Below are 14,601 nucleotides of genomic sequence, written 5' to 3'. Positions count from 1 at the left end.
TTTAGTTTGATTGTCATTACTAGAAATATTCATTTAAAAAATATATGGAAATTCATGACAATGGCACATCTGTTTTTGCAAATTAACTCTTTGCACTCAATTTAATTTTATTAGCATTCTACACCTTCTCAAAATAGCCACTTATAAATGGCTTATTCTATCTTCACAATTATTCTGCTTTTGGTCACACAATGGTCTAGAGTTGGTGAGTTTAGGGCTGCAAAATTCTGCCGAAGAATATAGGCCTACACAGAAAATCTGTATAGCACTTTTGCTCCATCTAGTGTTGAAAATAAATCATTACCTCCATTCAAAAAAAGCTCACTCTCCTTCAGTGTTCTTTTCACACTCATTCATACTTTAATCTAAAAAATTGGTAAAAAAATGGTCTAGAGTCGGTGGGTATAGACCCTTTCAATGACATAAACAAACGTGCGTTCCTAAGGCATTTCCGGTGGCACAGAAAACAACATTGAACTAACGGTAACTTGGGGACAAAAAAAAAGTATCTGCGCTGGTTTTGAACACTTCAACCAGAAACCTTTTAGGAACCGATTGAAAGGATCTATTAAGGGCTGCTAGCCTGGTTAACACCAGACCCCTACTCAAATCTCAATTGAGATTGAGAGTGTGTCTGGAAAGGCTTCACTGACTTACGACTTCCAGGGGCATAGAGTAAACTTAAATTGGTGCATTAAACTCTTAACAAATTGTTTCAGAGATGCAGCAATCAAACAAAAGTTTTAAATGTAATTGTTTCCAATTCCAAAGAAAATACACATCAATATCTGTTTAAACCTAGCGCCATCAGTGCAGCTATTGGTTGTGTAGAATGCACTGCTCTATTTGTCCACCCCGGACAAGTGATTGTGATTGGTCCCTGTGTTTTTGGAAAATTGGAAATAGGTGTCAATGGCCTCCTTGCCAGACTGACCAGCAAATTATAATTTGCTAACAGGTTCGTCTGGGTTCTCCCAGGCTAGGGCTGTGGATTCTGCCAAAGAAAACACCGAAAATCTTTATAGCACTTCTGCTCCCCCTAGTGTTGAAAATAAATGATTACCTCCATTCAAAAAGGACATATTCTACACAGAAAAGCTTACATTCCTTCAAGTTTCCTTTCACAATATTTCATCTAAAAATAGGGACATATTGGTCACAACATTGTCGAGAGTTGGTGGGTATTGGGGCTGCAAATTCTGCTGAAGAGTAGGTCTACACAGAAAATCTTCTTTATAGCACTTTTGCTCCATCTAGTGTTGAAAAACCTTTACCTATATTCAAAAATGATCAGACACAAAAGCTTACCCTCCTTCAGTTTTCCTTTCATATTTTAATCTAAAGATAGAGAAATTAAAAGACACACAGAACTGAATTAACACCTGCTGCACATAGGGGTTAGAAGCCTATTTGGAACTTGAGAGTCCTAAAATTCTGAATTCAATTCTATTTTTTCCCCCAGCAATATATATATTTTTTAACAAAAAAGCCTTGGTCTCTTCTTGAGGTCAATTACATTCAGTAATTCAGCATTCTTAAGGTCCGCAGCAACATTTCTGTTCGGGTTCGCTTCAAACTTTCAAACGCTCTCCATCACCTGTGCCCTGACATTTCAGCAAGGATCCTGCAGTGCCACCTAGCAGCTTCTTAAGCTTAGCTGGAAAGCCAAAAACTCGATGAGTTAGTTTGCGTCGCACATGGGACTCCAGTTTCCCTCTGAGCTCCTGTGAAATCAGGCTGATTTGGGGCCCTTCGGAGAACATCATGATGGGTGCAGATTTGGCCTCTGCAGCAGGCAGCAGGAGAGGCCTGGCTGGGGTATATAGGCCTACCCTTGACTTGGCAGGACGAGTAGACCGTCGTTCTCCTTTTGGTTTTGTGAGTGACCACAGCACCCTCACGATACGGATCACCAGCAAAACACGTCTCCAGCGCTTGCGGGCTCCTCCCTGGTGGGCATGCTGCCGTTGATGGTTGCAGAGGGGAGTTAGGCTTGCTTCCTTAGCAACAGTCATGAGTTTGTGCCTGGCTGTCATAGATTTGGGCTCCACGTGACCTGATGAGGCGTTTGGCAGCAAGGCCTTTGTAGAATTTTGGCACACAACTATGTTATATTCAGTTGTGTCCTCTTTAGGGCTACCACTGGTCAAATAACATGTTCTTCTGCATTGTGTGATGGTGGCTACAGAGCAATCATCAGAGCAGTCTCCAGAGTGGGAGTCTTCCTCAAGTTGTTCAAATAGGTCCTCAAGTTCTTTAACAAGGGACTTGAAAAGGATAGTTGTTCTTCGACTGAACTCTAGCCATTCACTACACAAATGATAAAATAATGTGTTATGTTGTGATGTTAAGGATTATTGTGATGTTAGGTCATTTTAAATACAACTATAGGTTGAAGACTTACAAGCATTCCTCGAAAACTTCACCCTTTTAAGAAGTGCAGAAAGAAATATTAGATAGGCCTAACAAAGACTTATTATATGACTCGCATGAGTGTAAAAGCTTGAGACAGTTTTGTTTTCTTCCCCAGTAGATCTACTCTTACCGCATGCATGTGAGGACCAAGGGCTTTTTGTAATGGTCTCTTCCACCAACTGAGAGGCGAAAGGGCTGAGATCATGTTGATGACGCCCTTGGCGACTACTAGAGCTTCAGCAACGCATTTACAAAAAGGGCATACAATCCAACGCACACTGTGACATACATGCTTGTAAATGTTGCTGTCCATTTCCATTCCTCTGTCAAGTCGGCTATGTTGTTGTCACCACAGCCGACACATTGTGAAGTCTAGGGCAAATAACACCTAGTGTTAATTTACCAGGCATAACATCTAAACGGAACGTAGCAAAGCTTTGTAAATACACTAATAGCTGACGTTCCATTATGACAAAAGATGTTGTGGAGACCAAAGATTCTACCGCTCTAGAATCTTTGGTGGAGACAGCCTACGTTCGAGGTAGCCTACCTAGAGTATGGTTATGGTTATGGATTTAGCAGACGCCTTTGTCCAAAGCGACACATAAATACAAAACAACATAATAATATTTAAAATTGAACAGGGAACAGATTAAAATGTAGGTCAAATATAGTAAGGAGAATAGTTGTAGTACACAATAATATCAATTCAAGCAATAGCCTAATAAAAAGCAATGTAAAAAAGGGGAAAGGCAATAATAAAACAATAATGTCAATTCAATCAATAATATAAAAACAATGACATGCTAAGACTACATTAAGGAGAATATCAATAATAAACAATAATGTCAAATTAATTAACAGCCCAATTAAAATAAAACAACATTATATAAACCATAACACATAAGCGCTTAAACAACTAAGTATATGTTGAATAGGAATGTCTTTAGACCCCTCTTAAACGACCCAAAACTACCACAGGAACGGAGAGCACTGGGCAGATCATTCCACCAACATGGAACCACTGAAGAAAAGAGTCTGGAATTAGACCCAGTTTTCATGACTGGTCGACACAACATACGCTCACCAGAAGACCGCAGTGGGCGGTTGGGGATGTAAGGTTTGATTATTGAATTAAAATAACTAGGAGCAGATCTAGTTAGTGTCCTATAGGCCAAAGTGAGAGATTTAAATTTAATTCTGGCTACTATAGGGAGCCAATGGAGAGTAAGTACATCCTAGAGTAGGAGGCGATGCCACAAATGTAGCCTAAATCCATGATGATGGATGATGATGATGTTACCACCTATTTCACCTGCGGGTGTCATATTGACTGTGAACGTGAACCTGATGAAGCAACTTGCGAAACGCGTTGTTCACGCCAAATAGTCAGCAAAATGTACCCTCCAGCGTGCGATGTATAGACCCTTTCAACAAGGTAAACAAAAACAATGCTTGAACATTCTATTTGGGCCCCAAACTTCCTCTGCATTAAGATAACATATGGAATGTTAAAAAGGAAGTCTTGTGGGGCCAACTATGATGCTGATAATGGAACTCTCTTGAAAGGGTCCATAGGCCTACTACTCTTTTGACTTTTCCATACTTATACTGCACACCATCATCAGCACATGGAGCAAGAAGGGCTGTGCACAGGGATTTTGACCTTTGATAGCCTAAATCCAATTTATATTTTAAGAAGAAAAAAAAAGATTTTATTCGGGTTTAAGATAAATTGGATTTTCCTTTCTTCAGTTTATAACTCATGAAAATGATCTCTCTTCCTGGAGTCAATCTGCCACAATTCGGGAATTAATTGATTTGTAGCTATGTGGGGCCCACGCCCAGGGAAAGATAAATGTAGGCCATTATGTAGGCTCTTGCTCTCGGCTAGCCTACATTAGAGGGGACGTGTGGGCGTTTGTTAAACGGGCACATTTATAAAATCGATAGACCTAGTTAACGAACCATGTAGATAAATAAAATAGCCTATAGTGCGCCAAATGGGCCAAGTATGCCTAGGTTTTGATTAAGAGGTTATCTGAGCAAAATCACGACTGCTTTTTACAGTAGGCGAATTGATTAAAACAAGAGTAAAAAAAAAAGCTCCACACATTCACATCTGTAGGCTAGGCTTACAATTAGGCCTAATGGTAATGGCAAGTGTAGATCATTTTAATCATCAATGCAGTGGATTATTAAATATGAGAAGACACCAATACACTTTACTAATTTAGAGTTTATTTATTTATACAAATGAAAATCATTACGTCTATAAAAAGATTTGAAACAATGTCTTCTGCAAGTGTTTGTCACTGGTCAATGTCATACCTAGCCATCTCCATTTCCCCTTCCACACTTCAGTTCAATAGCCAACTGTTTGTAGAAGGTGGTCTGTGACCATGTCGATCAACCACTGACTGAACACCAGCTGACTCTCACGCGTCTGCGCTCTGACTAGCACTAAGCGCAGCCATGTAGGCTAGGCTACCACCTGGTCTATCGGTGCCCTCACTTGACATATGGCCAGGGCACAGATTCATGTATTTATATGGGAATCACCCACAGACTAGGCTACCCAGACCAAAAGCTGTTTCTGAAGAGCCCATGACCTATCAAACCTTTTTGTTTGAATGACATGGTAATATGCCATAGCATAGCATTTAGTGCAAATGGTATACTCACAGGAACCCAAACCCTCAATTTCTTAGAATCACTACATAACAAACCTAGTAAAGATGGTCTCATAGCAGTAATTTTTTTATCGCAGTATTGCTTTTTTTCTTTTTCTTCTGTGAACTGTTACAGTAGGGTGTACTAGACAAACACACACATTTACAAAAATATAATAAAAAGAAATCATATGAAATGCTGACAATTTGGTGATCTGGTGTAGCCTTCATATACAAAATCCATGTATATGATCATCTGATGTGCATTGTACAAAATATAAATCTGGTACAACATTTGCAGGGATTTCCCCTCGACACTAAGGCAGATATGTCAACAGTCACAACTGCATGCCCATTTCTGTGAAATGATTGTTCCACAAACTAATGCTGATTGTGCCCCTTCAATTACAAGGCCTGTCCAAGCACTGTTTGGAAGATGGCTACTGTAGTCAAACTTTTACAAACACAAGATGACAAAAGTAATCTCAAATATTGTTGACTGCAAAGACACAACTAACGTTAAAAACTAAATACAAAATACTTTTTTAAATCTCCTCTGCAGTTCACTCACGTTACAGACATTAGTACAGAAACAAAAGCGACTGCTGTGTGTCTTGCTGTTTGAAGTCCCATGATGCAGTTCAACTGAGATTACGGAGCTAGCCTATGCCACAGAATCCAAACCATGTGTCATCTTAAGAAGTCAATAGTGTTCCTCTCCTCTCCATCTACGGAGCCACATGATGCTTATCAGACAGACAGCAACTCAAGGATAGCAAGCTCGAAGGTATGCACAGCTGTGTGACAGAAGTCACTTCAAGAAAGGCATTCAGCTGGAGTTCATTCTTTCATTAGCTATGTAATTGTTTTGTCGGTTTCGAAATCTGAATAATGAAATACAAAAAAAAATAAAAATAAAATAAAATAAAAAAAAAATCCATAATACAAGGATCAAAGCAAAAACACCCACAAATTGTTATTCAGTATACTTACAGCATTTACATATAAAACAAAGCAACACAGCTCCGCATCCAAAAGGAGCAGCAGGATTTCTTTAAAGCATTGTTTTATACAAGCCTTCAGTCACAATGGTAAGCATTAGGGTTGGTGGCCGCCTCACCGCCACGCCGTCTGTTATGCTGTACAGTTGGGATTTTTCGACTCTGAACTTAGGATGCACGAGTAAGGCTTTTAGTTAGCGATGTTACTGTAAACAGTTCAAGTAGTAAACAAGGCTCAATAAAAACTCCTCCTTTCAAACTCTCTCCCATGGTTGTAACTGCCTTTGGCGCATGGCACGGCATGGCATGACACGCTATACAAATACTTTCTATGCATAAACAGTTATTTTGTAGACACGAGACCCCCCCTCCCCGCCCCTCGACGCAGCCTCCGGCAGGTGGGGGTTTCATGCTGGTAAATGAGATGATGATGATTATGATGAAGATGATGATGATGTAAGCAGCTGATTTTGAGGCTGGGGAGGGAGCGTGGGGAGTGTGGTCCATGGGAGACCAGACCAGACCGGTGTGGGCTTCGAATCGGCAGACATCGGGAGCTATGTGTGCCCAAAGCCTGCTTAGAGAGGAGGAGAAATGGGGGTGGGGAGAGAAAGAGAAAGAAATAATGAATGAATGAAAGAAAGAGAGAGAGAGAAAAAGAGGTTAGAATACTTCATACTTAAGAGCTACAGACAGTTTAAGGGGGGGCAAGGGAATGTTCAAATAATGATTCCTTAACTCATGTAACTCACTTGTTGCACACAAACATTGTACAGCGTTTTGGTTAACTGACAGTGCTTTAAAATATGCTTTATAACAAGACGGACACTGACAAAGTCAGTCTCTCTACCACTAATTTGAACAAAGTCTGATAGGTCATAATGGCTCAGATTAGGGAGCATGTGGTGAGTTGCTACACATATTTGGCCTACCGGTTGGGATTAGAAGAGTATTGGCTTCCCGCTGGTCTTCTCCTGGACGTAGGAGGTGAAACGTTTGAGGAATTTGGGGTACTCTCTCTTAGCCACCGCCCTCAGCACTGAGGCAGGTGCCCAGCCACCAGGATTCACTGTGGAGCAACATCACACTTCATATAAACACAATGTTTCTAAACAAACAAAACTAAAATCGGTATGATCTACAGTGGTGGAGTAGACACTTTGTAAAATAAAATGCTATGTGTGTGTGATGTCTGCTTTGGCACAAGAGAACTGTACAGCAAATTTAAGTTGTGTCTCTCACCATTGGCTACGTAAGTGATTTTGCAAAGGATGTTGTCCCGGCTGATCTCTTTATCACCCTCTGGTGGGCTGACAAGGGTTTGACAGATCATAGCCACATTGATTTTGGCACGAATGCACTTGTTAGTGGGCTAGACGGAAAAAGAAAGAGGCAAAACATACAAATAAGAGATAATAAGGAATAAGGAAACTCCCACAATGAACAAAGTTTGTCATTGAATTTTTTCATTAATAACATTGACATTAAACATGCAACACTTTTAGCTAAAGAAAAACACAGTACTGTAATACTCGGCCCATAAATAAAAAAGTGAGGTCTTCGGCATACACTTACAGGAGAACTGTCATGCTCAACGGAGAAGTTGCACACAAGCCATGTGTCTGGGTCGTTCTCGTTGTTTGCCGGGACTTTGCGCATCCCTGACAGATAGAGCACATCCCTCTGGGAGGCAGGCCATACCCTCTGCAGACGCAGACACACACACACACACACACACACACACACACACACACACACACACACACACACACACACACACACACACACACACAATCATCATGAGGAGTGAACACTACACCAGGCATGCTGACAGAGGGCCGAAACCTTTCCATAGTCACTTACAAGGTCACAAACTTGATATTAAACAAACACAAGCCATTAACTATCATCTTTACTTTTATTTACTCTAAAAACAGCTAGCTACAGCCTTTAGCCTCTCTTACAAGTTACTGATTGATTAAACCAGTTTGCTCCACCCAGCAGTTCACATCCTGCCGCTGGTTTGGTTTGAAAATTAAAAGCCAATGTGTGGGGTGGTATAGTACATGGGACACACATCTGCAATCACCCCATACTTTTAAAAGTGGGAAAACATAGTAAATGCACTGAATACAATGTGTACACTGATATTTTGCCTACTCCATCCTTTATCTAAAAAGCAAAATGTCGACACTAGCAAATTTAATTCTTCATCAAACAACTGCAAGACTTTCATATTTAATTTGATCTACAAAGTGATTACCTTGTGTGTCTGGTAGATAATGACGGCACTGTCTGACAATCTCTCGACAACATTAAAGTTTTCAACAGTGGCTGGTGGAAAAAGGGAGAGAGGAGACGTCAGCTTTGTTGTCACTGTCAGTCTTGACTCATTCAACACACTGAAATGTTACATGAAACCCAACACAACACTCACTCCATAATCAAGCTAATTATTGAGCACTAATTAGCTTAATAAAGACAAGATGACACTACCATAGAAACAGTTTATAAGGATTGTATTCTGATCTGTATCTACATTTTTCAACCTGGCAAGGCAAGTTCATTTATATAGCACAATATCATACAACGCAGCAATTAAATGTGCTTTACTTTATCAAAAGGTGAAGAGTAAAAGTACATAAAAAGCAGTAGTTGTTTTAAAAAAATGTTTAAAAAGTAAAGCACATAAATGATTATAATTAAAAGCCATAAAGGACACAACATAGAAAAGTGACAAGACGGGGTGCATGTTAAAGCAGCTGGATGGATGGTGAGAGGGACTTACTCTCCCAGTCGTAGCGGAAGTTAGTGTCCCAAAAGTACTGGCAGACCTCGTGACCTGTGACCCCTTTGACCGCGTGGGTGGCCTTGAGGGGGTCCAGAACTATCCCGTTCTCCTCCACCTCGCGTCGGTACACCTGAGACATGGACACACAAGGGAACGCATGGTCAAGGGGCCCAGTTCAGCGCAAACAGTGCGGTTAAGATTCTACTGTCTTTATTGTTCAGTGTTTTTTTTATATTTATATACTTACATTACTTTTTCTGCTGTAAGTGCATGTTGTGTGTGATGTCTGTATGCTACTGACATGGGGGGGGGGGGGGGGGGGGGGGGGTACACAAGTACAAAACACAAACGAAAAAAAAAAAAGAAAAGAAAAACTTATCCCATATTCCCATAAAATTATATGAGCGTGCTGAAAAGTCAAAAATGTTTCCAGACCTTTTAAAAGGGGATTATTTCTTCTTTTTAAGGATGCTCATTAAGTAGTTTTGTCAAATACTGTAAGAGTGTATTTTTGTTCACACATTGTCAGCTTTTTGCATCTGTATTCCCAGGAATTAAAGTGAAAAAAAATCATTTGACTGAACTTTTTTCAGGCCATAAGTCATACATTGTTCATATCTATCTAGAGATAGCACCCCTTTTGCGGTCGCGACCTATTGATTTTTAAATGTACAAAAAGATGCAAACAGCAAAGGGAGTATTCACCTTATTCACACGGCGATCATTGTTTAAACCAAAACTACAGGGGCTACAGGGTACACTTACTATATAATTAATGCCACCTACAGGTGAATGCATAGAACCTAACAATCCTATGGTTTGTGTACCCTGTAGCCTCGTTTTAGCCGCCAATGGCCGCCATGTGAATAAGGCGAATTGAGGGTGTTTTTGATTGAGATTGAGTTTTCCTGATGAACAAAACAATATTTCAGTACCATCCCTGACCATTGCTGACAAGCCATTGCTGTTCTTTTCTACTACAGCAATATTGTAGAAGGGCTTTAACTTACACTCTTATTTAATTACTTCAGGGCAAAAGTGTTTAAAGGGGAGATTTTTTTCTTTTCTTGTTAATATGCAATTCAACACCAAGTAAAATATATAAAATCAAGTTTGCAAGACTTCCCATGTCCTCATCAAAGTAACGAATCAGAACATTTTTTGAGTTTTACAGACAACTCAGATTTCCAATGAGCAGCAATACTGTGTGTGCTCATGCAGGATGTCTGCGCGTTTGATAACGACAATCTGGAAAGGGCGCTTTTGTCTTCAGCATCAGATTGTATAAGGTTGACAAGAGGCTGCGATATGGTGAGGGACAGGTCGTGTTGCGCTATGAAAGAACATGCGTAGCCTACTTTCTGAGCGCAAAAACGGTCAGCCATAGATAAACGTAGTTTGTAGTTCTCCCCCGTTTCCAACAGCCGCCCATCTCCATTTATTTTTTAACTTATGACACCTGTGCCTTCCTTTAGCAACAATGCATCCATGTCAGCTAGTGGCCTTGCCAAATAGACGCACACAAATCATGACGCTAATATGCGAGGTTCTGGTTGGCCTACTGGTCATGGTTTTGTGCTATAAATTAATAATATTTTATAGCAAAGTTTAAAGTTGACTATTTTAATTGCATGGTTACTTTTTGTCAACATACACTCACAACCTACTGTCGTTAAATGTGAAGGCCTAAGCAAAGTAGGCTACAAGGCTGTCTGTGCGTCACAAACACGACTGACCCCCTTACCCAACAGTTCGCCATGATGACAGTATTATTATTTTATGTTAATCAAATTGACGGAAATTCGTCGTACGACGGAGAACTTTAATCCTTGTATTCCTATGAGCAAAAGTCTTTTAAAAGTCTGAAAATTTTCACTTTCTCAATACGGGAAACAGTATTTCATAATTCTGTACAATTCCACACCTGCGCAAGCACCGTGTAATATCCCTTCCAAAGAATGCATTCACTATGCTAACTAGTGCTTTTTAACTTCTTGTTGTTAAATCTAACAACATTACTTTAAGCAGGCAATCTGCTATGTCTAACTGGTACTGCACAGCTCTGAACATTTGAGTGAGTTTGTGCCACCACACACGCCACAAGCACAAAGACTTGTCATATGGCCATGGTGAAAGAGTTATGTTGTTACAGCTGTGAACGCTGGGTCTTGTCCTTTGCTTCCCCCCCCCCCCACTGTGTTCATTCAACCCCCTCCTCCCCAACACACACACACACAGCGACCCCCTCCAGCAGTCCTCAGCCCACCCGTTCCAGCCCTCGTCAGTGACTCGCTGCACGGCCCCGCACTCCCCTCCCCTGAGCAGCTCAGTGGAGGCTTCCGGGGGCCACTCCTCACCTTCATCTCCCCCTCCTCGATCACCAGCTGCCAGTTGGCGTCTCCGCCCACATCCTGCAGGGAGTACGCCATGTGATTCTGCACCATCTCCTCCACCTGATGGATGGAAAGTGAGAGCAAGAGCGAGAGAGAGAAAAAAAGAGCAAGAGATGTTAAGATTACTTCATACTAAGAGCTACTAAACCTGCTGAGAGAGAGAGAGAAGCAAACAGGAAGAGGGGAGGAAAATCCAGTTCTGCTTCAGAAGTAAACTGTGACCCTGGCGCTGTTTATACAGACATGTAGAAGCATGAGCCCATCATCTTGCATAATAACAAACACCACCAACGACTCACCAGTTACTAGTAAGAGTCAAACCTGAAACTAAAACCCTCTCACTATAAGCTTTTGGACTCCAAATTTAATTCTCTCAGTTTAGTACTCAAATAAAAGGAAATAATAGAAGACTAGTATCTTGAGTATTAAAAGTTGCCCTAGGGCAATTCCGCGCAAAACTGTCACATCTATAATGCCAACACAATGCCATGGTATTTAGTTGGTGTTATGGATGTGACAGTTTTGTGTGGAATTGCCCCCTAGCTTTAAAGCATGTAAATAGGAAAATATCCTATCGTCACTCTTGGAAGCTGAAGGCCAATTGGAGGGGGACACTTAGCTAGGCGGGTGGGTGTGTCAGACAGAGTTACTGCACGCACAGACAAGATGGATATGTATCGACTTATCTAACTCTGGGAGATCCGGTGAAAAAGCTAAAGGTCCCAAAATGAAGGCATGTTGTTCCTTTAAAATGATTATGAAATGTCTAGACTCAGCGTTACTTGAGATTGTGGTAAAGGCTCTAGAGCGGAGCACAGAATGTGCAGCCACAGTGATGACAGACTGTGGTGAGATTTTGGGAAAACTGACATGTTCTGCGGTGTTCTACTTACTCAACAGAAACCGATAGCTTTAGATGACTTATTGGATGGTACATTGATTAGATCAAAACAAATGAACCTCTGAGTTAATTATACACAAGTCATTTCCTGTTTCAGTGTTCAGGCTTATGTGCAGCACATTACATTCAGCACTTGCATACTGGACTGAAGAAAAAGTTGCAATACCAACTCTAATATTACAGATCCACCTTTACAATTATCTTAATGATGTATTTTGTAATGAATGTTTTTTATTCTATAATATTGCCCAACTTGTGCTGCTCCCATTTAGCAGACAACATCCTAACAATTAGATATTGTCTTTATTGTGTTAATATCCATATTATCCGGACCATAATTATTATTATAACCATATCATTAGCCCCCCACCCTGATTAATAACTGAGCTGGCGACCCTTCGGAGGTCAGGAGAGGAGGACTCGTTACCATACCTGTGCGCTGAATCTGTGCACATCGTCAGAGGCACTGACCAGCTCGACGGAGGACAGGGAGGAAGCATGACTATGAGGCTACGCACCACAGAGACGGACACGAAGAGGAGAGAGAGAAAAACCAAAAGTCCCGAGATTAGAGGAAGTCAGGACAGTCCCCAACATAAATCAACACGGCGAGTAAAGATATCACCCCAAAAATATATGAAGAGCTCTTTTCCAAAAATGCTAGAAATCCATTAAAAAACAAAAGTATATTTTTTTGGGCTTTTTGCCTTTATTCCAAATAGAGCTGGTAAGTCCCGCTACAACTTTCCCCTCGACGACAGCTAACTAGTTTCCCATAACAACAATCAGTTGGTCGAGATGGAGAGGGTTATTAAGATCGACTTTGAACACAGTGAACCATACAACTTTACAATCACACTATCATAGTGTTAATGTGTTGAGTGAAGCTAGACATGTTTCGAATATTTTTGTTACCATGTGTGTTTATTCCTGCCGTTACAAAAACTAGCATCTCAGCTAATGTTAGCGATTAGCTCACGTCACATAGAACTAGACTAGGCTACATGTCGCCTTTCTCGTTATGTCTTTTCCACAACTGCTAGCCGAAGAATCATACAATAATATACTGTCAAACTCGTAACATGAAAAATTATATTAAAAATTCACAAACAACATATGTTCACATTCATGGCACGATTCAAACGGGACCAGAAAATAATTATTTTCTCACATTCACTTGCATTGACGATTTTTCAATCTAGAGGTCCACTGGGGCTTTAGGGATGGGCGGGACTTAGACTACCACAGTAAAGGTGTTTGAGTCGTGACTCACTCGGATCTTTCACCCGTGTCTTTAAATTAACCCATGAGTCGCGAGTCTCTAGTATCATTAACTCGGATCAGTTGAGTCCTACTACAATTCACAACAGCGCCACACACAAACCTCTTGCAACATTAGTTAGCCTCCTAGCCCTAGCCATGGTAGCTGCCAAAAATGTAACAATTTCGTAGGCAACCACAACTCCACAAATCAACTCAAGCGACTGAGTGAGCAGGCAGTCCGAGATAACTGGTTAACTTCCCGCAGAGCCGGAAACATTGCAGACTCGCAGACCATGGGACTCAGATTGGAGCGGCTGAGTAGCAATCCGGGTTAGTCGGATCAGCCGGCCGGTTAGGCTACGTTGAGTACGAGTCAGTCGAATCAGCCGGCTACGTTGTCATGAGTGGATCTGTGAGAGCGAGTAGCTCCTCCTCGAGGTGAAAAGCAATTCCACAACAAAAGACATTCTTTCACTTCTGAAATAACATTCAATGTTCTGCATGTAGCCTAGACATAATTAGATTTGGTGTATAGATGTAGCATACTAAAATGCAATTAGGTCGTGCAGACAGTCCGAACTGCACGCTCATGGAGCTGCTTGAGTATCTACCCGGGTCAGTCGAATCAGCCGGGCGGGCCGGTTACGTTGTTATGAGTGCGAGTCAGCCGGCTACGTTGTCATGAGTGGATCTTTAGAGCAGTGAGTAACTCCTCGTCAAGGTGAAAAACAAATCCACAACAAAAGCCATGCTTTCACTTCTGAAATAACATATGTTCTGCACGCATAGCCTACTATAAAATGCAATTAGGTCGCAAAGACAGTCCAAATAATTAATTATTATAATATAGGCTACCCTCATGAGCACCAAAAAGATGAACAATGTGTGTATGCACTTTGACCAGGAGAGCAAAACTCTAAAGGCTAAATGCAAGTACTGCAAAAACCAGGTTTCAAATCATGGAGGATCCACATCCAACATGAGAAGGCACTTAACGAAATGAAGCACCCCACTGCACTGCTTGAACGTAGGACTGAATTTCTTTGCGATTTTGCAATACTGACTCAAGTGACTCGTTCAACACGGATCAGTTTAGTGAGTGACTTAGAATAACCCGGATCCTTAAAAGGAATCGAGTTTGACAGGCCTATACCACAGTCGGCAC

The 14,601-nt window shown here is 41.1% G+C and overlaps 2 protein-coding genes across 8 annotated transcripts in view; both read right to left on the bottom strand.

Annotated features, from left to right (window-relative positions):
• Window positions 1-1,313: 1,313 nt before the first annotated feature.
• On the bottom strand, window positions 1,314-2,872 carry LOC121689612. The gene is made up of 3 exons (XM_042069563.1): window positions 2,546-2,872; window positions 2,405-2,427; window positions 1,314-2,310 (listed from the first exon to the last, which is right to left on the bottom strand). Exons 1-3 carry the CDS (start codon window positions 2,732-2,734, stop codon window positions 1,572-1,574), a joined length of 951 nt encoding a protein of 316 aa, XP_041925497.1. The 5' UTR covers window positions 2,735-2,872; the 3' UTR covers window positions 1,314-1,571.
• A 1,764-nt stretch (window positions 2,873-4,636) lies between these two features.
• The window catches only part of cert1a (ceramide transporter 1a), a 31,922-nt gene continuing 21,957 nt past the window's right edge, over window positions 4,637-14,601 (bottom strand). For 3 of the 7 annotated variants that reach the window (XM_042069715.1, XM_042069713.1, XM_042069716.1), the window contains exons 12-19: window positions 12,606-12,683; window positions 11,237-11,332; window positions 8,877-9,009; window positions 8,352-8,422; window positions 7,664-7,792; window positions 7,331-7,460; window positions 7,021-7,157; window positions 4,637-6,662 (exon numbers count right to left, since the gene is read on the bottom strand). In XM_042069715.1, the coding sequence (XP_041925649.1) occupies window positions 7,030-7,157; window positions 7,331-7,460; window positions 7,664-7,792; window positions 8,352-8,422; window positions 8,877-9,009; window positions 11,237-11,332; window positions 12,606-12,683 (765 nt within the window). In that variant the 3' untranslated portion in view covers window positions 4,637-6,662; window positions 7,021-7,029. Of the gene's footprint in view, window positions 6,666-7,020; window positions 7,158-7,330; window positions 7,461-7,663; window positions 7,793-8,351; window positions 8,423-8,876; window positions 9,010-11,236; window positions 11,333-12,605; window positions 12,684-14,601 lie in introns of all 7 variants that reach the window. The other 4 variants (XM_042069717.1, XM_042069718.1, XM_042069719.1 and 1 more) reach the window with 2 other exon arrangements.

This window comes from Alosa sapidissima, chromosome 18, assembly GCF_018492685.1.
Source record: "Alosa sapidissima isolate fAloSap1 chromosome 18, fAloSap1.pri, whole genome shotgun sequence".
In the NCBI taxonomy this organism is placed as follows: domain Eukaryota; kingdom Metazoa; phylum Chordata; class Actinopteri; order Clupeiformes; family Clupeidae; genus Alosa; species Alosa sapidissima.
The sequence above is the reverse complement of the archived record's forward strand: the minus strand, read 5'-3'. Positions and strand labels throughout refer to the sequence as shown.